Below are 18469 nucleotides of genomic sequence, written 5' to 3'. Positions count from 1 at the left end.
ATGTTTTTGTTGTGATGATCTATCTAAAGAAGAGGATTAAACTGAAAACAAAGAAGTCATAATTTCAATTAGCTGTCTTTCTGTTCGAGTTGAATGTCTTTTGGCAGTTCAAACCCTTTGATTTGGCAACCAAACTGTATATCAACAACATATAGAGTATGTACACTTGAATCTGATCACTAATAAGCCACTAAAATATTTAGTGTTTCTTGGCATGTTATTCTTCATTCACCTATTTTTCTCCCCTTACAAAGTTGGGGAGTTCAAAGAGATGATTGAGAAATTGATTGTGATTTTTTTCTGCCTGCAATGATTAAGTTTTTCTTAACCTTATTTTGAGGGCCCATAAATGATTCTCTGTACCTTTCTTCTATAAGAAAAAGGAAAAAGAAGAGCATGAACAGATCGCTGAGTAGTGAGTGAGTGAGTGCTGCACTCAGATTCTATCTTGGTGTGGAAACACAAGAAAGTAGAATTGAGATGGCAATCCATCCACTGCATGCACACACTACCTTTCATTTCAATATCATTGCTTGCAGCAGCACAAATTCTGCAGAGATTTGGCCATATGGATCTGAGACTGATGTAACCTTTTTGTTTCCTGTTTCTTAATGCTTCCTCTTTTCTGTCATCAACGAAGCAATCACTTTGATCTTTCACGATCCCCTCTGATGAGTGAAGCAGATAAAGTTCAGGTGTCAACAATACTCATCGGTGCCACAGTGGCCTCTTTCATGCCTATCATTGATCTTTGATTTCATCACACAATTGCTCAATCAGCATCTTTTTCTCCTTTTCTTGGCTGCCCAACTTGGATAGTTGAAGAGCCAAAAGTCATCGAGAACTAGAAACTGTGTTCAACAAGTGCCTCAAAAACGAATCTCAAGCTCATTGCAGCACAACAGGCATATGTTCTTTTCGTGGTAGTGAAAGCTATCGAGATCCGAAATGAGTCTTTTTAGGTGATCTGGTCATGAATGAATGAATCATGTGTCGCAGATGACTGACAGTGGGAGTCCATCAGAAGCAAGGAATTGTATCATGGTGGAGGAGGAAGTCTCTTCTCCGGTCCTTCGGTTGCTGCCAAAAGCTTGAGAAACAGTCAGCCTTTCTTTTGCCAAAGCTTGAAGGAAAGAAATAGGAGAGGAAGCCGAATACTTCAAAAGAGTAAGAGCTTGATGTCATGTCATATGGGAACAAAAATGTTGATGATGCATACTGTGGATCTGATCAGAGTTGAAGTTCGATCTTACAAAATGAACTCAGATGGATGATGGATTTAACCAACATGAAACAGGAGGCATTGGATTTGGGCTTGAAGATTCTGATGGCAATGCCATTTCTATGTGGTGGCAGGATGTAAAGCTGTGGGAAGAAATCGAGCTCGTACATTAGATATTTATAAATCAATCCAAACAATCTCTTTCTTGATGAGTATTTTGTTCACTTTTATGTCTCCTAAAGAGAAAATACTTTTACTTCAGCTATTTAAATTTGTCTTAAATAAACATATTTTTAGGTGAAAATGAAGAGAGAGATAGAAGATAAGATTTTCCGAGAAAATTTCTCTATTCGAAAATCCTCTATTCTATTACGGAAATCCTTCCTCCTAATTTGTATAAATAGAAGAGGGAACATGTTAATGTATTGAAGCATCTTCAACTATTCAATAAAGCTTCATTCAATATTTGTTCTTATCTTCTATTATTTCTATCATGGTATCAGAGCCGCTTGCCTAGAGCAAGCTATCAAGCTATCTTCTCGCTGCGAATTCATCATTGGTGCGACAAATCTTTCCTCCTAGGTGAACGGTAACATTTCCTCCTAGGTGAATGGTAACTATCTTCTCCATTGCCACTCTGTGCCAATGTCCGATCTTCTCGCTACGAATTCATCATCGGTGCGACAAATCTTTCCTCCTAGGTGAACGGTAACTATCTTCTCCATTGCCACTCTGTGCCAACGTCCGTTCCCTTCCGCTACGACATCTCTAGTGCTGTGCTCATCAGCACTACCTCACCTTTCTTCCTCGTTGTAGTTATTTTCCTTCCTCTTCTGCTACAGCTTCCTCCTCTGTTGCAATTTCCTCCTTTGCTATAGTAGCATCACTGCAACATTATAGTAGATTTCTTTTCTACCGTCGCAGCCGTCGTAATCGCAACCACGACCAACGTCGTTGAGAAAAGCGAAGCTTTGCTCTTGCCTTCGGCCAACGACCAACGTCGCTGAGAAAAGTGAAGCTTCACCCTTCGGCCAGCGACCAACACCGTTGCATTCCTAAGAGGCTCCGTGGTCAATCCTCATCTTCCTCACCGCGGTAGTCTTCGCTGATCTATCAACATTCGGTGGACTTAAGGAGAATGAAGGGAACGCCTGTGCCATCACAACAATAGCAATCACAGTAGCAGCAATGATCTACACTTATCTTACTCATGAAGTCTCTCGCTTGTAAACCATTCTTTGCATCGATCCTCCTAATTTGTATAAATAGGAGAGGGAACATGTTAATGTATTGAAGCATCTTCAACTATTCAATAAAACTTCATTCAATATTTGTTCTTATCTTCTATTATTTCTATCATAGAGTAATAATATAATTAAAACTTAATTGGTCGAGAAAACCATATCATCATAAGTTGATACATCAATTGAAATATATATCTTTTGTGATGTTATTTCTAAGGTTGTTTGTATAAACGAGAGCCCATATGCGATTCATATTAGAGAGTTAAGCAAATTAGAGATAACTAGCGTTAGTTATTCGAGAAATAAAAATGATGATTTTACAATGAATATTTTGATTCAGTATATCAAAAATAAGGATTTGATAATGAATGATATACCGCTTATGATGTTATTTGTGAAGTTGTATACATAAACGAGGGAACGTATGTGAATTATATTGGAGTGTTAAGTAAAATAGAGATAACTAGCGTTAGTCATTCGAGAAATAAAAATGATGATTTTACATTGAATATTTTGATTATGTATGTCATCAAAAATAATCCTAACCTTCTTCTCTAGGGTGACTCATCCTCCTATAAAACACATATAATATCAAAATAATATTAGCTATAATAAACACTTGTCCTCCTATAAAACACATATAGTATCTAGATGATATTAGTTATAATATATTAAAATAAAATATCATCTAGTAGCGACATTGATATTTGCTAAAAGAGTGACCTCCATATTGAATGGACACAATTATATAATAATCTATGATATAATATTAAACATAAGATTACAAATATTATTAAAAATAAATAAACCTAGATAAAATATTAAAAAAGAGATAAAATATTATTACATCTACCAAGGACACCTTTAACATTTTATTCATAGTTGTAGGAATGAATGACCAATCAAAACAAATGTGGAGAAGCATCTAAATAAATCGGATTGATCAAAGAAAATGCTCATAGAACCTATGAAATATAAAAATCCAAGAAGTTAATAGCAAATTATTATAGTAAGTGGGTAAAATATAATAAGATTTACATATGCTTACTATCAGTACAGCTAAGCACCCTATAAGGTTGTCAATGTCCACCCACTATTTGATTATTATTAACCATCAATATCATAATATGATGTCATCACTATCTTTATGGTGGTTTTTATAACTATATAATATTTTGGGAATGACAATAAAAATACTATTAATCACCCAAATGACTAGTACTATTAATCAAAAACAAATATAAGATTACCAATATGGTATATTAATGCTATGCTAGTAACTATATCATAACACAAAAACACTCATGCCATGTATAGTGTTTTTCCTTACCTATACATTGTTTTGATCATGATAATAAAAACGTTGTAAATACGAATTCAAAATACTATTAACCATGTAAATTACTACTAACACCAACCAAATGCAATGTAAACGAACTATACTATTACCAATAATAATTATGCAAATTATTATACCATCTTAAGTAAATGTATCTACTAATTATATACTATGACACTAGTGTTAACCAAAATTTTGCAATCATGGTTATGGATCAAACTAAAAACAAATTAATTTGAACTAATTTGAAAACAAATAAATTAATATATGATTATAGTGTTTAAATAGGGAAGACTGCATTACCATAAAACTCATGAGAAAAGAAATAGAAACACTCTATACATTGTTTTGAAGTTTATTGTTAGCGATAATATTATAAAGGTGATACACTATTTTGAAGACTACCATTGTCGAAACTCACTTTAGAAATACTCATATCTAGTCAAGTATTCTATAGAAAAAAGACAGAGGCTTTAGGGCATTTTCATACTAATATAGAGTATTTCATAGGTGAGAACAAAATTATAAAGGCTACGAAAGATTAGGATCATCGACACTATAGGATACAAAGGAGGTCATTAGGATTACGAGAGTCTAGAGGTTTGAGAGAGAAATAGCAAGATAAAGCACATGCGACTTTAGGGTTTAAACTATCACTCGAGAGAAAAACCTTAAGCAAAAAAGGCAAATGCCTTACGTAAAACAAACTACCTATCGAATATTCGGAGCCACTCTAGTGAGAGAGGAGAAATATATATCATGCTTTCTCTATCAAGAGAAGACGAGATAGGAGTGAGTTCTATCGAAGTTACAATAAAGAACTAAGAGGCGCATAAGAGGATTTAGTTGATGGCTAAGGTACGCGAGGGGTTCTATTGATGCATGAGATGCGATAGATGCTGCAACGACAATAGAGATCCGAGAGGAAGTTAGAGAGGCAAGAGGCACTTTTAGGGGTTCTATCGAAGTTGAAGTGAAGGGCTAAGGCACACAAGAGAGTTTTATCGACGAATAAGGTATGCAAGTCTTTGTGACGAAAATGAAAGTTTGAGAAAAAGCTAGAGAGGCAAGAGAGTAGAGAAGTGAGAGTAAAAGATAACTAGATTCAATTGTAAATAAGAGAAGACGAAGTGTCATTTGGTCTAACATCAATAGATGGGGTCGGACTAGTCCATAATGCCTTAAACCAATCCGATAAGAAAAGATCTCGATATTATTCTTAAGAAGCGACGGATTGAGAAAAAGAAAAAGGAAGTACTATTTGATAAATACCTAAAAAGACTATATTTTCTATATATATATATATATATAATTCTAATCATTAAAAAATAATAAATTAACTTATCATCATCACCCACATGATCGACGATTGATGTATTGATTTTTTATATACTTATATCTAAATTAATAATAATAGTCCGATGGAGCCCTTATAAGTTGATTTAAATTCTTACTAACTTTTGATACAAGAATAAATAATTATAATATTATAATTTTCCTACCTTCATACCGCTTATTCCAATGGTGATTATATGACTTGAGTACCCTCGATCTCATTCATATGCAACTTTTTTTACTCAAGCCACTCTTTATGCTCAACACTAGATCGATTCTCATGATTTGATATGATAATGAGTTAAAAAACTTATAAAGCATAAAACACTTGATCCTAGCCAAAAGACTAAGAAAGATATAAAATACGTCCTATGAATTTTAAACCCTCAATATATTTTGATAAATGAGTGTAAAAAAAAATTAAATTTTAAAATTAAAATTAATAATGGTAGTTCCATCGAGCAATCGCGTTCTTGCTCTCTTGATGGGGAAGTAAACCGGGGGTATACATGTAATAAGTGTGTGTTTATTGGATGGCAAACAAACTATGTTTGGGACTACTCAAGTCTCTTCAATTACACAAAGAACAGTTAAAAAGATGCTTAAAGGAGAGAGCATGAACTGTGCGTCGAGGCAAAACTTCAACTCTCGCTGAAATGTCTCCCATGGGTTCCCAACCAAGAAGACTTGTAGCTTGGGATACCTTCAACTCATACGCTCATCATCACAGTCATCGTTCCCACCATCAAGCAGGTGATCCTTGCACACAATCCTTGTTGTGGTCACTCTCTTCTCAACACACCTCCTCCAAGCCCTCACACATCTATGGATTCTCCCACACACCTTACTCCTTACAGAACCCCACACTGGCCATGACAGTACTGCACCTTCCACCACCCCTTGCAGCTCCCCCACAACCTCCCCCATCAATGGTCGCCTCTCTACTTCCTCCGACACACAGCGCGCAGCAACGCCTAGCATCCGACCGATCGGCCTCCTCATGTAGTCCGGCAACGCCACTCTCCCGTCGCAGACTTCGTCGAGCCGGTTAGCTCTGATCATGGGCAGAGCCCACGACACGATCAGCGAAGGATCGCGCTCCATGTCCATCACCTTCCTCGAGCTGACGAGCTCCAACAACACCACCCCGAAGCTGAACACATCGTTCTTGGGGCCTAACTCTCCCGATTCGGTGTAACACGGATCCAAGTAGCCGATGGTACCTGCTGGTACAGTCGACCTCAGCGACTGCAATCTATCGTCTCTTACGGCGAGGCTGAAGTCGGCGAGCTTGGCGTTCCATTTGCCGTCGAGCAAAATGTTGGCGGACTTGATGTCGCGGTGGATGACCGCCGGTGCGGCCTCGTGGAGCGAGAGGACGGCGCGAGCGACCTGGAGAGCCATGACGGCACGTCGAGGCCACGCAGGTGCGGCGGGGGACGAGTGGAGGAGGTCATGGAGAGAACCGTGGTGCATGAACTCCATGACCAGCAGCTTGCTCGTTGGACTGCGACTGACGCCTATCAGATTGACGATGCTTGGATTCTTCACAGAAGCAAGTATGTCGATCTCGTTACTCAGTTTAGCGTCGTTCTCAAGGGATTGGGTTCCTCCCGATGGCTTCTTCACGGCCACGACCTCGCCACCTTTCAGCACGCCTCTGTAGACGCTTCCATGGCTTCCCTTGCCGATCAACTGCTCGGAAGAGAAGCTGTTGGTCGCAGCTTCGATGTCCTCGTAGCTGAACTCCTTCATCGCGATCTCTCCTCTAGGTTCTCTTCCTGCAGCGTAGAGGGTAGGTAAGAGGACTGCATAGAAGCAGAGGAAGGAAGGAAGGAAAGGAAGGAGAGACGAACTGTAAAGGCAGAGAAGAGTAAAGGTTGGGAGGGAAATAAATAAAAGGCAAAAGCAAAGGAATCCATCTATGGACCTGCCAAAGTGCAAGGAGATGCCATGTTTCTCTTCTTTGGCCCTCCAAGGAATGGACTTTCGAAGGCAATATCTGATCCATCGTAATAAGCACCGCAATGTTTGATTTTTTTTGTACACCATCATTCCTACACAAAAACCTCTTCCGAGAAGCAACTTCATGTAGGAATGAATCACCAGCTTCCTTGTCATGATCAGGACAAGCTAAAGCCATGGAACACTTAGAAAGTCTTATCATGAGAACTCCAGTGTTTTTGTCTATCCTCGAGGTCTGTGTGGACCAACCTGTAATCATAACCACACATCCTTTTCGTGTGTCAAATATAATAGCTAAGACAAACCTACTGCAAATTAAAGAAAGGCATAAAGTATGTTAGAAATATTCTTTCAAGGAATTCTTCATCATGACTGTAGTGCTCCACTTTGTTTCCTTTTCAAGGTGGGTTTTGTCTCTTCCTGATACTTATGCCAGAGACAGGTGGAGGTCTGACCTCAAGCAGCTTAAGTTGTGTATGATCTGCTGACTATTATCATACTGGAGGCCAATAAAGATTGAAGTGGATTTTTCAGGGATTCTTCATGTAGTGATGGCACAGTTTGGTCCAAAGCCTCAAACTTTTGTGACAATGTGACCTCTCAAGCATGCTCATTGGGACACCAACCATGATTGAAAATTTGGAGGAGATGGAGAATTTTGTTGAGTTGGGGTTGCTGGATTTCGTGAACAATGACTTTCCAAAGGTGTGCCATCACCATGAAGGATGAGAGAAGGTTGATCAAGGCCAAACAACTACAAACTCAGTATATTAGGCATGGACCACCTTATCTCCCACCATCACACTGGATAATGGCTATATGAAATGGTATATATGTTTTTAAGTGAATGAGAAATTCTGCTTTCTTTTTTTCCTTTCACTATTTTGAATTCTTACTAAATTTGGGTATCTTTGACCACCATTATTTTTACATTTCCACCAACAGCAGAAGCAAGAAAAATGATTTTACAAAGGCTGATTACTGATGTCCCATTTAATTAATATATTGGAAATGAATAAGAGCTAAAGATTCCAGACCATTTAAAGAACACAGTTCAGCCTCTTAATCCTTTCTTGAATCTTCATTTTTCCCTTTTTAACTTTGACCTTAAATAGTTTCTCCAGTGAGTCTAGCCTTCTTTGAACTAGGTTATCTTGTATTGCTGTTCTGCTACTTTCTCCAAGCAGTAAAATTGAAATAGTGGAAGTACTTAATTTGACTGTCATTATTTTCACACTTTCTCAACATTTTTTTGCTGTGGTAGAAAATAGGTTCCTGAGCTAATTTGGTGGACAATTCCACATTTTGTTTGTTTAGGACTCTAGCTCAGAGAATCCTTGATGAGACAAAATAGAAAATATGGCCTACGCAGTGGATGGAAGACTAAACATTGGGTAAAGTTAATGGCCCAATTTTATTCCTTGGAACAGCTAGAGGAAAAGAAAAGCTACTATGGATGACTGATACAGACTGCAGTAATTTTTTTGCCATACCATCTCTTCTTTATAGTGTTGGGGAAATAATGTAGAATGTTAGGGTCTGGTCAGATAATTGGAATAGCTAGTCAAATTAAGAATCCCAACATCTAACCTCAACATATCAATTATTTAGCTATCACTATATTGTTGCCACTAATTTAAATGAGATATCTAGACTTCTTATCATCCCCTGTGCTATGAAAACGTGGCACCATGAAGACAAGGAATTGTTCAAAAATTTCACTGGCAAGGACTTCCACCATTTTTTTAGCAGCAGTTCACATTTTCATCTCAAAGAGCAGTCAAATGAAAATACATGGGAAAATAGCACAGCATATAAATGAGGGCACGTTGGTGGAACTAACTCCAGACAATTTATTGGTGGAACTAACTCCATACAATATGATCTGTCTGAAGACCTATTTATCTCTAGATTTTTTTCAGTTTCATTGCAGTTTATGCACCAGTTAACCTACGGAAAATACACTGATCAAACCGTAGAAGAGGTAGACTAGATGGAACAGAGTAGAAATATTAGAATGAGACATCTGAACAGAAAGAGACATATAATCATTTATTCCAATAGTTCCTTGAGCAGCCGAACAGCAACACTGATGTTTCTTGAAGCCTTGAATTATGATAAACAAATATAGAAGCTTTGTGTGGACAATAATAGGTAGATTCTAGTCTGTAATTGACATACATTTGCATTTTGATGGAAAGCATGATAATTTCATGGTATGTTATGAGCGGGATGTAAACTTGCAATTACTTGATTTAGATGTAGCAGATGTAAATTGTTTTCTCTTGACCATTGCAGTTTCTTGATTAGTTCATTGCTTAATTCATTTCTGTGGTCTATATGCTCACTATTCCTATAAGTTGAATATGACTAAATTCAACATTTAACAATTAAGTTTTACATGGAAATACCTGAGCACACTTTTGAAGCTCAACTTCTCGAGACATCAAGAAGAAACAAAAAGAGGCTTTAAACTGATATACAATATCAAGGATCACATTTTTCTTAAAACTTTTCCTTAATCACGGAATTGATCATATGTTGGATACTTATCTAAGTAGACTTTACTGACAAACAAGAAAATGACTTGCATCCTCTAAGGTGAAAGTGAGAAAGGATATCATATATTATTTTATCTAGCATGAGAAAAAAGTGAGGAAAGGTAAATCAACAGTGAGACTAGTCTCAATTGATGTAGTATTCCACTTTTTTTTTTCTCAAACAGTTGCCTGGTCTATAAATAGCATATGATAGTCTGACCTACAACTACAGAGTTGATAATCTTCATAGTTGGAGACTTCATATAGTTAACATCGCAGGCAAACAAGCAAACTACTTAACATCCTCAGAACATTAAAATGAGAAAAGATAAATCTTAGATAACATGTGGAAAATTTGAGGAAAGGTAAATCAAGCATGAAAATGATTTCAATTGATGCAGTTTTCCCTTTTTTTTTTCCTCTCTAAAACAGTCTAGTCCATAAAAAGCATAGGATAGCCTTTTCTGACTTCATTTTCAGAGTTGATGAATATCTAAGATGCTTTAGTTGCCAAGTTCATAATCCATGGGCATCCCTCAATTGGGTCAACTCCACTTGGTTCCAACATGAGAAAGGTTAAAGACGATGGAATATACATTCTGAAACCCTGAAATGGAAACCTTTAGAGATGAAACCATTTTGAGATAGAACTCTACAGATTGTACAATTGATTAATTTTCTTGGGACCAAAAGAAATTCTCATAGTGATTTCATGAAAATACTGTTACATTGACTGAAAAGTCAATGGAGTTAACAAGCATAATGCAACAAAACCAGATAAACATTCACCAATACCCACTGCAGGAAAAACAGGATGGAGAATGAAGGGACAGTTCTGAACCTGCGAGGTACCCCATCATCGATCATACATTTTTGAGCTTCTTCATCTTTGAAGGTGGCCAGCGTCCCTTCTTCCTCATCCTCCGCTTCCGCAAAAGCCTTTTCCTCCGGAGCCTTATCTTCTTTGCAAGCTTCATCCTTAGCTTCTGCTCAAGTTTCAGCTGCAGCTTCGACTCTAGAGGAAGATTCTCCACTGACACAGCCTCTTCAGACCCCTCAGATGGAGAAGCCTCGGGTTCACTTTCCCCCTTCCCATCAGTCTCCGAAGAAGCACGAACAATTATCAACCTCCTCTCCATGAAAAGAGAAGGCAAAGAAACTCTCGCTCCATTAAATGGTCTTGGTTGAAGGATGAGGTTCCTTTGCAATCTCAAGGCTGAAAAGTGCAATCATAACTCATCTAAACCGAATCAAGATAAGTTTAATCAAATGAGTAGTAAGAAACCCCAAAAAAAACACAACAAGACCAATACGAAATTCTTCGACTGGAAAAACCAATGCACTAAATTTATGAATAATTACATTACAACAAAAAAAAATGTTAAATGGAAAACTAATTGACACAGAAATTTATTAGCTCCAAGAATATGGCATAACGAAATTAGATCACATTTCAGCTTCCGAATAGTGAAGGAAAGAAGCCCAACTTATCATCTAAATGACAACAAGTCAAGCCAAACAAATTCGATGTTCAGTTACAAGAACAAATCCATTCTAGTACCTAAATTTTCTCACCCTCGATGTTCATTTGCAAGAACAAATCCATTCCAGTACCTAAATTTTCTCACGGGAAAAGATGATATTTCGAAAAATCTAAGCCTGGTCAAACGTCAGAATCACCAAGAAGAAAGACCTAATCAAAACTCATATAAAGATTACAGTGAGAAGATACTATGTCACAGAAAATCTGCCAAATGCGTTTAGAAACACCCAAACTAGAAACGAGCCCATCAGATTGATAGGTTCAAGCAGGATACTGAAGAGAGTAAAGAAAAAGAAATATCTTCCCCCCCCCCGCCCCCCCCCAAAAAAAAAGGAGATTTCGCCACAGAAATCTTGCAAGCAAATGGATTACAGGGAACACACACAAAGATTACTTACAGTGATTAGCTGCAATGGGAAGAGAAAGAGTTCGACAAGAGGAGGAGAAAGGAGCGGAGGAGAGGAGAGCCATATCAACATCCGGAGACACTGGATTGGCCTCAAGGATAAGCCCCTCTATTACCCTGCCCCCTTTGTTTGTCTTTTTTTCATTTTAAATTTAAGATAAATGGCTATTTTTTATTTTTTTTAATTAAATTATTATCGGGTACAGAATGCACTTAGGAGCATAACCCGGATCCGCTTCCATTTGCTTACAGGCGTCGTCGGTGTGGTTTGGATCAGCGTGACCCGATTGGACCCGGTCTATTTTTGTTCATGTTTGGTTCGGATCAGCATGAGCCGATTCGACCCGAACCAAGTATCGGGTGAAATCAAAGAGTTCCAAGGTTCCTTTTGGGAGACCAACTACATGCGCATGCATTCATCCTTCGTTCATCCTCGGAGCATTCAAAAAGTGTTGGAAATTGAGATGGCTTAATTGCTCTTAATTGAAATGTATAAATGAAAAGAAGAGTATGCTCATAAGCTAGTTCGAGGAAAATAAAATACAAATTAGAAATATTGTCCTCGAATGGAACCCAGAAAAAGGTCCACGAAGTGGACTTTGAAGCAGTCATCCAAGGATGGAGCAAACACTACAGGTCAAATTACACACAAACAATAAGAAAGTTTATGGATGGCAGATGATAATACATTTACTGCTCCAAGAAACAAAATGGTATTGATAACAGGATGCATTCATGTTCATTGGCATAATTATGATGGAGAAAAAAACACCATATATGCATTGATAAGTACTACATAAGACTATATTCTTAATGGATACTATAATACTGACAAAAATCATCAAGCAGCCAATCAACATTAGACTACAACATAGTAATTACAAGCTAAACAAAGTAAATAAGATCATTAGAAAAGATTATCTGCAGTTATAATCATTTGAACAAGTCACTTGCAGCAAAGAATTATTTAATAGCATCCATTGCTCTAGAAGGCTAGAACTTGCAACTATATCTGAAAGAGTTGGTAGCAAACCACACATCTACCCAAATTCCTAGGAGATATATATATATACACACATGAAGAAGATGAAGAAAAAGAGGCTAAACTTAAAGTGTAATCTGCTGTGCAGTGAACTGGAAGCAAATAATGAAGATAAATCACATTGCTGATATCATGTTTCAAATTGCTAAATTGGATATGCGAACATAGCAATTATGTTTAATTACAAACAGATCAATTGAAAAATAGTTAAACATGGAGTCACCAGTGTAAATAGATAGTCTATTGATAGAAATAACTTGCAGGTGAGTTTGCACTTCAGTGAGCTAGCATTTAAATGAGATTCAAGATACTATATGTTGCCAGGCATCAGCCTCTGTTCCTCTCTAAAAATCGAAAATACACAATACTTATGCAGGATCCTCAATCAGAAATTTTGAAACTTGAATGCCATGAAAACACATGAAATAGAGTTGTGCTTGGAAGGATCTCATACTGCAACAAACAAAAATAAATATAAATTTCCTACAAGTTGACACTGATTAAAAAAAAATGACGTCACATTTTTTCCTTCTTTTTCTTTTAAAAGGCCCATGTATTGACACCCAAGAACTATATAGAAGATTAATCAGAATGGAAATTTTCTAATCTTCTCCAATTTATCTTCATCAAAATTAGAAAGGTGTCAGTCTAGTTTATGAAAAGCAATGCTCATCTCTCAGTTTATATACAACTGAGAAACAAAAAAACTACTTGTTTATACATTAGCTGAAAGTTCGAGCAGATCTGGCTCTAGTTGCTACTGAACCAGAAAAAGATACCAAAATGTCATGTTCTTCAAGAGAGAAGTCAACAACACATAGGTGATCTATGTTTCAATAATGAATCTCACTTTACACCTTTTGTCCTTCCCCTGAGGAGAATCAGGTTTTCTAAGGCAAGACTTCAGATTCAAAGAAGAATTGTTGAAGTTAGGTACATATGTGGTTCCATTGTTGGTACTGCAACTCTTCTTCTTATCTGATCTGTGAACTGCATCAGGTGTTTGATGGTATGTTTTAAAACTTAGAGATGAGCGTTCCTCCATGTGCACAGATATATCATCAGATACATGTTCACTGTTAGCACTACAATTCTTTTTCTTATCTGATATGTGAAGTGTATCAGGCACTTGATGGCATGATGTAAGATATAAAGATGAGTGCCCCACCAAGGGGACAGGTAAATCATCAGACTTTTGCTCCTTTCTGAAATTTTCATGCTCATCAAACCAAAAACGTACATTGGCTTCACCAAATATACTTTTCTTCTTCACATATCTATAGGCAGCAGCAGCATCAGCATGGTCAACAAAAACCACTTGGGCAGCACCTGTGTAGAAGAAAACCCTAGTTCTTGAACATTCCAATGGTCCAAATACTCCAAACTTGTTCTCAAGCTCTTCTCTTGTAGGAAGATTGAAATCTTTCGGGAACTTCATATGTAATGATTTGTGATATCCACTGCCTCTATCAGTCGTCGAAGGCTTTCTTAGATTGCTGCTTGATTTTGAGATGTCTCTTGCCAGAGGAGACACATAAAATCTAGTCCAGTTGGACATGTCAGAAGTAATAGGAAGATCATGCCTTTTTTTCCTGTGGAATTTAGTCTGATTTGTAAGTTTCAATAAAAAAGTGCTGCAATAACCTCTCATATCACCTTTTATTTGATTAGTTCCACAAGAAACAATAGAGTTCTTTGCAGAAGGAGACATATCTTTGTCAGACCCAGACAGCATCAGAGCTTTTCTAGAAACAGATTTTTCGGATATACCCCCCTCACCAGGATGAGGAGCAGTGCAACATCCAGTCATGTTCACAGCACTTGCTATAGCTTCTCCATCTGGTTCCAGGCCTTTTAGCAACATAAATGAACTTTTGGAAGAAGAAGGATGATCAAGCCTCCTTTTTTTACAGGCACTTTGCCAAGCAGTTCTTTTCAGAGAACCTAATCTGGAAATAATTTCCAAATTGCCCCCTCTATTAACAATTGGATCAACCTCAGATGAAAATTGAATTTTATGGTTCACATTCACTGCTTCAGTTGGAATTTGTGTTTCCTGATCATTCCGATGGCTGATGACCCACTGCCTGCCTACCGATGGCGCAATCTGAAGCAAAGAGCTTTCATCTGAAGACTCTGTTCCTACAGCGGAGTGCATATCTTTATGCTCAAAAATAGTAACATTGCCATCCTGTTGTTTCAGGTTTTCTGTTCCCGAATCATCGAAAGAAATTCCATCATAATCAATAACCTCACCAGGTGAAGCAATTTTATGGGCACTCAAATCTACTGTATTTTTGCACAAATTATTTGATTGACAAGAAGAGAAGGAGTCTATAGTTTGTTCATCCGATGTAAAACAAGTCCCATTATCTGCAATCTGATTAACATCACTTGTGAAAGCAAAGGCCTTTGTGGATGTTGTCTCAGTACCTTCTTCTAATGATATTCCAGTTGTTGAGTTCTGCATCTCAAGTTTTTCACTCATATAGATATTTTCCCAAGTTGAATCTCCATGATAAGCTACTTGTTCTAATTCATGATCCTGCAGAGATTCATATTCCTCATCTAGATCAAAGAGACTGAAATCTGCCCTGTTGACCATGCATATCTCATCACCCTGAACTTGATATTGAACAACCTCAAAATCTTCTTGTCTATCAAATAAATGATTGTCTTCTGTAACTTCTCGTGCTTCAACTACTATCTCACCATCGGATGATGAATCGGACATCTCATGGCAATCATCTGTTTTGGGAATTTATCATTACACACATCAGCGTCAGATCCTTTTGATTGGGAAGCAATTTAGAATCTTTAAAGTGAGGTTTAAAATATTAACATACGAGAGTTGAGAACGTAGTAGCATGCGCCATGTGCCAGCTGAAATTAGTTGAAAGTCAACAAAGCTATAGTACAACAAGCACTGGCAATACACGATTACACATAACTTGATGTAAGATCCCTCTGCCAGATGAAACTTGAATCCTTGCTCTATTATATAAGGTTCATGTAATATGCATAAGATTCTACCGTGCATCATTTCTCACATATAAATCAAAAGTGCAAGAAAGCCTACCCACCCAAGAAATAAAAACAAAATGACAACATGCCCAATTGCTGATTCACCAATGGAGCAACAACCCATCTCTGAAAAATGATGAATTAACTACCAGCAAAAAAGGAAAAGAAAATTTACATTAGGGGCACTATGAAGGACCATTTTTCACTTATCATATCTACATCCTTTCTGGCCGATGGTTCTAAAGCAAGTTACAAATAGAAGGATAGACTTTTCTCTATTTTATCATTGTTCATATTTAATTAGATATATTTTGCATAATATTCAGGTTTTAATGTAATACAAGGGGAATGCATCATGCGATCCATGAATCTTTAGGAATACATGGTAAGAAGGTAGTGCAACTGGTTATATAATGATAATGAAATCTGAAAATCTAAGTGTTTCTGGTTGACAATCTAGCAAAACCTTGAAAACTAAAAGGAAAATTGTTGTGCTCAATTTGAAAAGAGGAATTGCCTACCTTCTGCACTTGCATTCTGACTGATCTCAAACTGACAAAAGTTATTTAAAATATTCTAGACCTATATGTGGGCCAAATCATGTTTCCTATTCTTGTTTATTTGCTTCATACACCTAAAAATAATTTGGTGTTATGAAAACAAAAATGCCAACCATGAAGAAGCAAATCTAGGTCCTGATGAATGATGAAAATAATGGTAAAACCCTAGCTTGGAGGTAAGTTCAAAGTGATATGATCTCAAGAGGAATCGGCTATACTACTATTTTCAACTTTTATTCTGCCCTTAACACTGATATGCTCTAAGGTTTATGAGTATACAATCTAAAAAATGAGTCATTCGTTACTTCTCTTCTCCATCAATCCTTGCATAGAACATTAATTGGACGAACTACTCCGATGAGGAACCTCCAATTATTTGTTGAGTTATTCAATAAAATGAACAGAGCATGACAAAAATTAATATAATATACCAGTATAAAACTCTTAATAGCTTAATAGCCAGTCTGAGATCTATGACCATCTAGTAAGCGATAAGGGTAACTGAACTTCAATTTGCAAACACCATCTATTCTTCATTACCTCTCTCTGTACTTCCTCACGTAACATCAACAGATCAGTAGTATATAAATATGGACTTGATCGGGAAAATCTTGTGAGTATAAGCTATGTCAACAAATTGGAGGAATCTAAGACTTTCTATTGAGAGGGTAAAAGAGGAGGACAAGATGTTTCTTAAAATAAGAACTTTTTGAATAATCCTTATGCTGAAAAATGGGACTATACTTACTGTTTTACTTGATGATTGTTGATTTTTGCAGATGACACATCATACTTCTCTGCAGAAGGTAAAGGCAGTTGGTTTACAATGTTATTTTATTATCTAGGAAAATCAATAACCACACAAATTCACATGGTTTCGAAAACCTGTTCTAGATTGTCAATCTATGGTGAGCATCTCAACTGAAAAAGAATAAAGCATCAAATTATAATTTGTTAATGAATCCAGCCAACTTATACAGCATGAAATTCTGCAATAATCATCCGAGGTCTATGAAGTTACGTAGCTCAGGGCTGCATATATAAGATTAATATTTTCCAAAAAGCTCTTTGTTTCCACTTTCCATTAATTCACTAGATCTAGTTACACTTGATGTGCTTGTAAAATGTGTCATAGAGACAAAACATAACATAGGAACAAGTTATCAACATGTAACATATTTTTTAGAACATACATTGTGGTAAAGAAACATAAATGTTGCACAAATATCAAATTTTATTGACCGAGCTTATCAACCTACCTTCGGACTCATCGCTGAGGAAGTTGTCTTCCAGTTCCACAATTTGTAGATTCCTTCTACTTGGGCAGACTGAAACAAATTTCCTATATCCATCGAGTTGTGCCACTGCTTCTGAATCACTGCTAGAGTCACAATCATCAATGGACCAACAAACAGCCATCGTGGTGACAAAATCCAACAATTTACCTGGGCAAAACCTTTCATCTATTTCACTATTCTGACATATCGACACATGTTGACGGTAGACAGAAACCTGCACTGACATCCTAACACCCTTCACGGTTTCTCCTTCACCAATCCAAGCCGAAGTCGCCACATCAAGCACAAAACCCAACATCTCCATGGGCTCAAACCTCGTCGCTTCAGCAATCTGATCATCCAAATCTTCACTAACTCCCATAGCCGAACTCCTGCAAGAACACATCAAACCTAAAGCAGTCCTCCGCTGCAAGTCATCCAAAGCAAGTCTGACCACATCGGACAACTTCACCCCACCTATCCTCAGCATCCGCGCATAACTCTCCTCAAATCCATGGATTTCCACAACCCGAACCAACCGAGACTTGACGCAACCATAGAACGACACCCAAGCCGAGGAACCTCTCATCTTCTCGATTCGGCCGGGCCACCAAGTGTAAGCGAAGGCCTTTGCCCAAACAACATCTCCTATCCCGAACCTCCTCCCACAAGCAAACCGATCGCGGTCACCGCACTTCTTCGCTAAAACCCTAGACTCGTGCTTCGTCAGCCCGTGGATGTCGTCCTTCCCGCCCTCGTCTTTCGAAGGCAAAAACGCCTGATCGATTAAATGTTCTTCGATAGGATCAACGCGGCGTGGAGAATGATGACTGCGTCGCGGTTCATCCACCTCCATGATTGAAGAAACCCGATTCCTAGTTGGTATTGGAAGGGATTGGTTCGACGGAGGGAAGGAAGGGAAGCGGCGGGCAATCCAGCTTCGAGCTAATAAACTCGATGCGAAGCGGCCAG

The 18469-nt window shown here is 37.6% G+C and overlaps 3 protein-coding genes across 3 annotated transcripts; all 3 read right to left on the bottom strand.

The window, feature by feature from the left end:
- Positions 1-5646: 5646 nt before the first annotated feature.
- LOC135634064 (serine/threonine-protein kinase-like protein At5g23170) lies at positions 5647-7220 on the bottom strand. The gene is made up of 2 exons (XM_065144226.1): positions 7071-7220; positions 5647-6921 (listed from the first exon to the last, which is right to left on the bottom strand). The coding sequence occupies exons 1-2, from the start codon at positions 7093-7095 to the stop codon at positions 5846-5848; spliced, it is 1101 nt and encodes a 366-aa protein (XP_065000298.1). The 5' UTR covers positions 7096-7220; the 3' UTR covers positions 5647-5845.
- Positions 7221-10304: 3084 nt separating this feature from the next.
- Positions 10305-11740, bottom strand: LOC103977752 (large ribosomal subunit protein cL37 alpha). The gene is made up of 2 exons (XM_009393352.3): positions 11587-11740; positions 10305-10861 (listed from the first exon to the last, which is right to left on the bottom strand). Exons 1-2 carry the CDS (start codon positions 11657-11659, stop codon positions 10509-10511), a joined length of 426 nt encoding a protein of 141 aa, XP_009391627.2. The 5' UTR covers positions 11660-11740; the 3' UTR covers positions 10305-10508.
- Positions 11741-13288: 1548 nt separating this feature from the next.
- Positions 13289-18441, bottom strand: LOC135634061 (uncharacterized). The gene is made up of 2 exons (XM_065144214.1): positions 17480-18441; positions 13289-15384 (listed from the first exon to the last, which is right to left on the bottom strand). The coding sequence occupies exons 1-2, from the start codon at positions 18351-18353 to the stop codon at positions 13463-13465; spliced, it is 2796 nt and encodes a 931-aa protein (XP_065000286.1). The 5' UTR covers positions 18354-18441; the 3' UTR covers positions 13289-13462.
- Positions 18442-18469: the final 28 nt, after the last annotated feature.

Source organism: Musa acuminata, chromosome BXJ3-3 (genome assembly GCF_036884655.1).
Source record: "Musa acuminata AAA Group cultivar baxijiao chromosome BXJ3-3, Cavendish_Baxijiao_AAA, whole genome shotgun sequence".
In the NCBI taxonomy this organism is placed as follows: Eukaryota; Viridiplantae; Streptophyta; class Magnoliopsida; order Zingiberales; family Musaceae; genus Musa; species Musa acuminata.
The sequence above is the reverse complement of the archived record's forward strand: the minus strand, read 5'-3'. Positions and strand labels throughout refer to the sequence as shown.

Coding starts and splice junctions, on each gene's coding strand:
- LOC135634064 (XM_065144226.1), bottom strand. CDS start 7,095: ATGGCATCTCCTTGCACTTTGGCAG. Junction 6,922..7,070: donor ATCTCCTTGCACTTTGGCAG/GTCCATAGATGG, acceptor TCTACGCTGCAG/GAAGAGAACCTAGAGGAGAG.
- LOC103977752 (XM_009393352.3), bottom strand. CDS start 11,659: ATGGCTCTCCTCTCCTCCGCTCCTTTCTCCTCCTCTTGTCGAACTCTT. Junction 10,862..11,586: donor TCCCATTGCAGCTAATCACT/GTAAGTAATCTT, acceptor TGCACTTTTCAG/CCTTGAGATTGCAAAGGAAC.
- LOC135634061 (XM_065144214.1), bottom strand. CDS start 18,353: ATGGAGGTGGATGAACCGCGACGCAGTCATCATTCTCCACGCCGCGTT. Junction 15,385..17,479: donor CCTCAGCGATGAGTCCGAAG/GTAGGTTGATAA, acceptor TTCCCAAAACAG/ATGATTGCCATGAGATGTCC.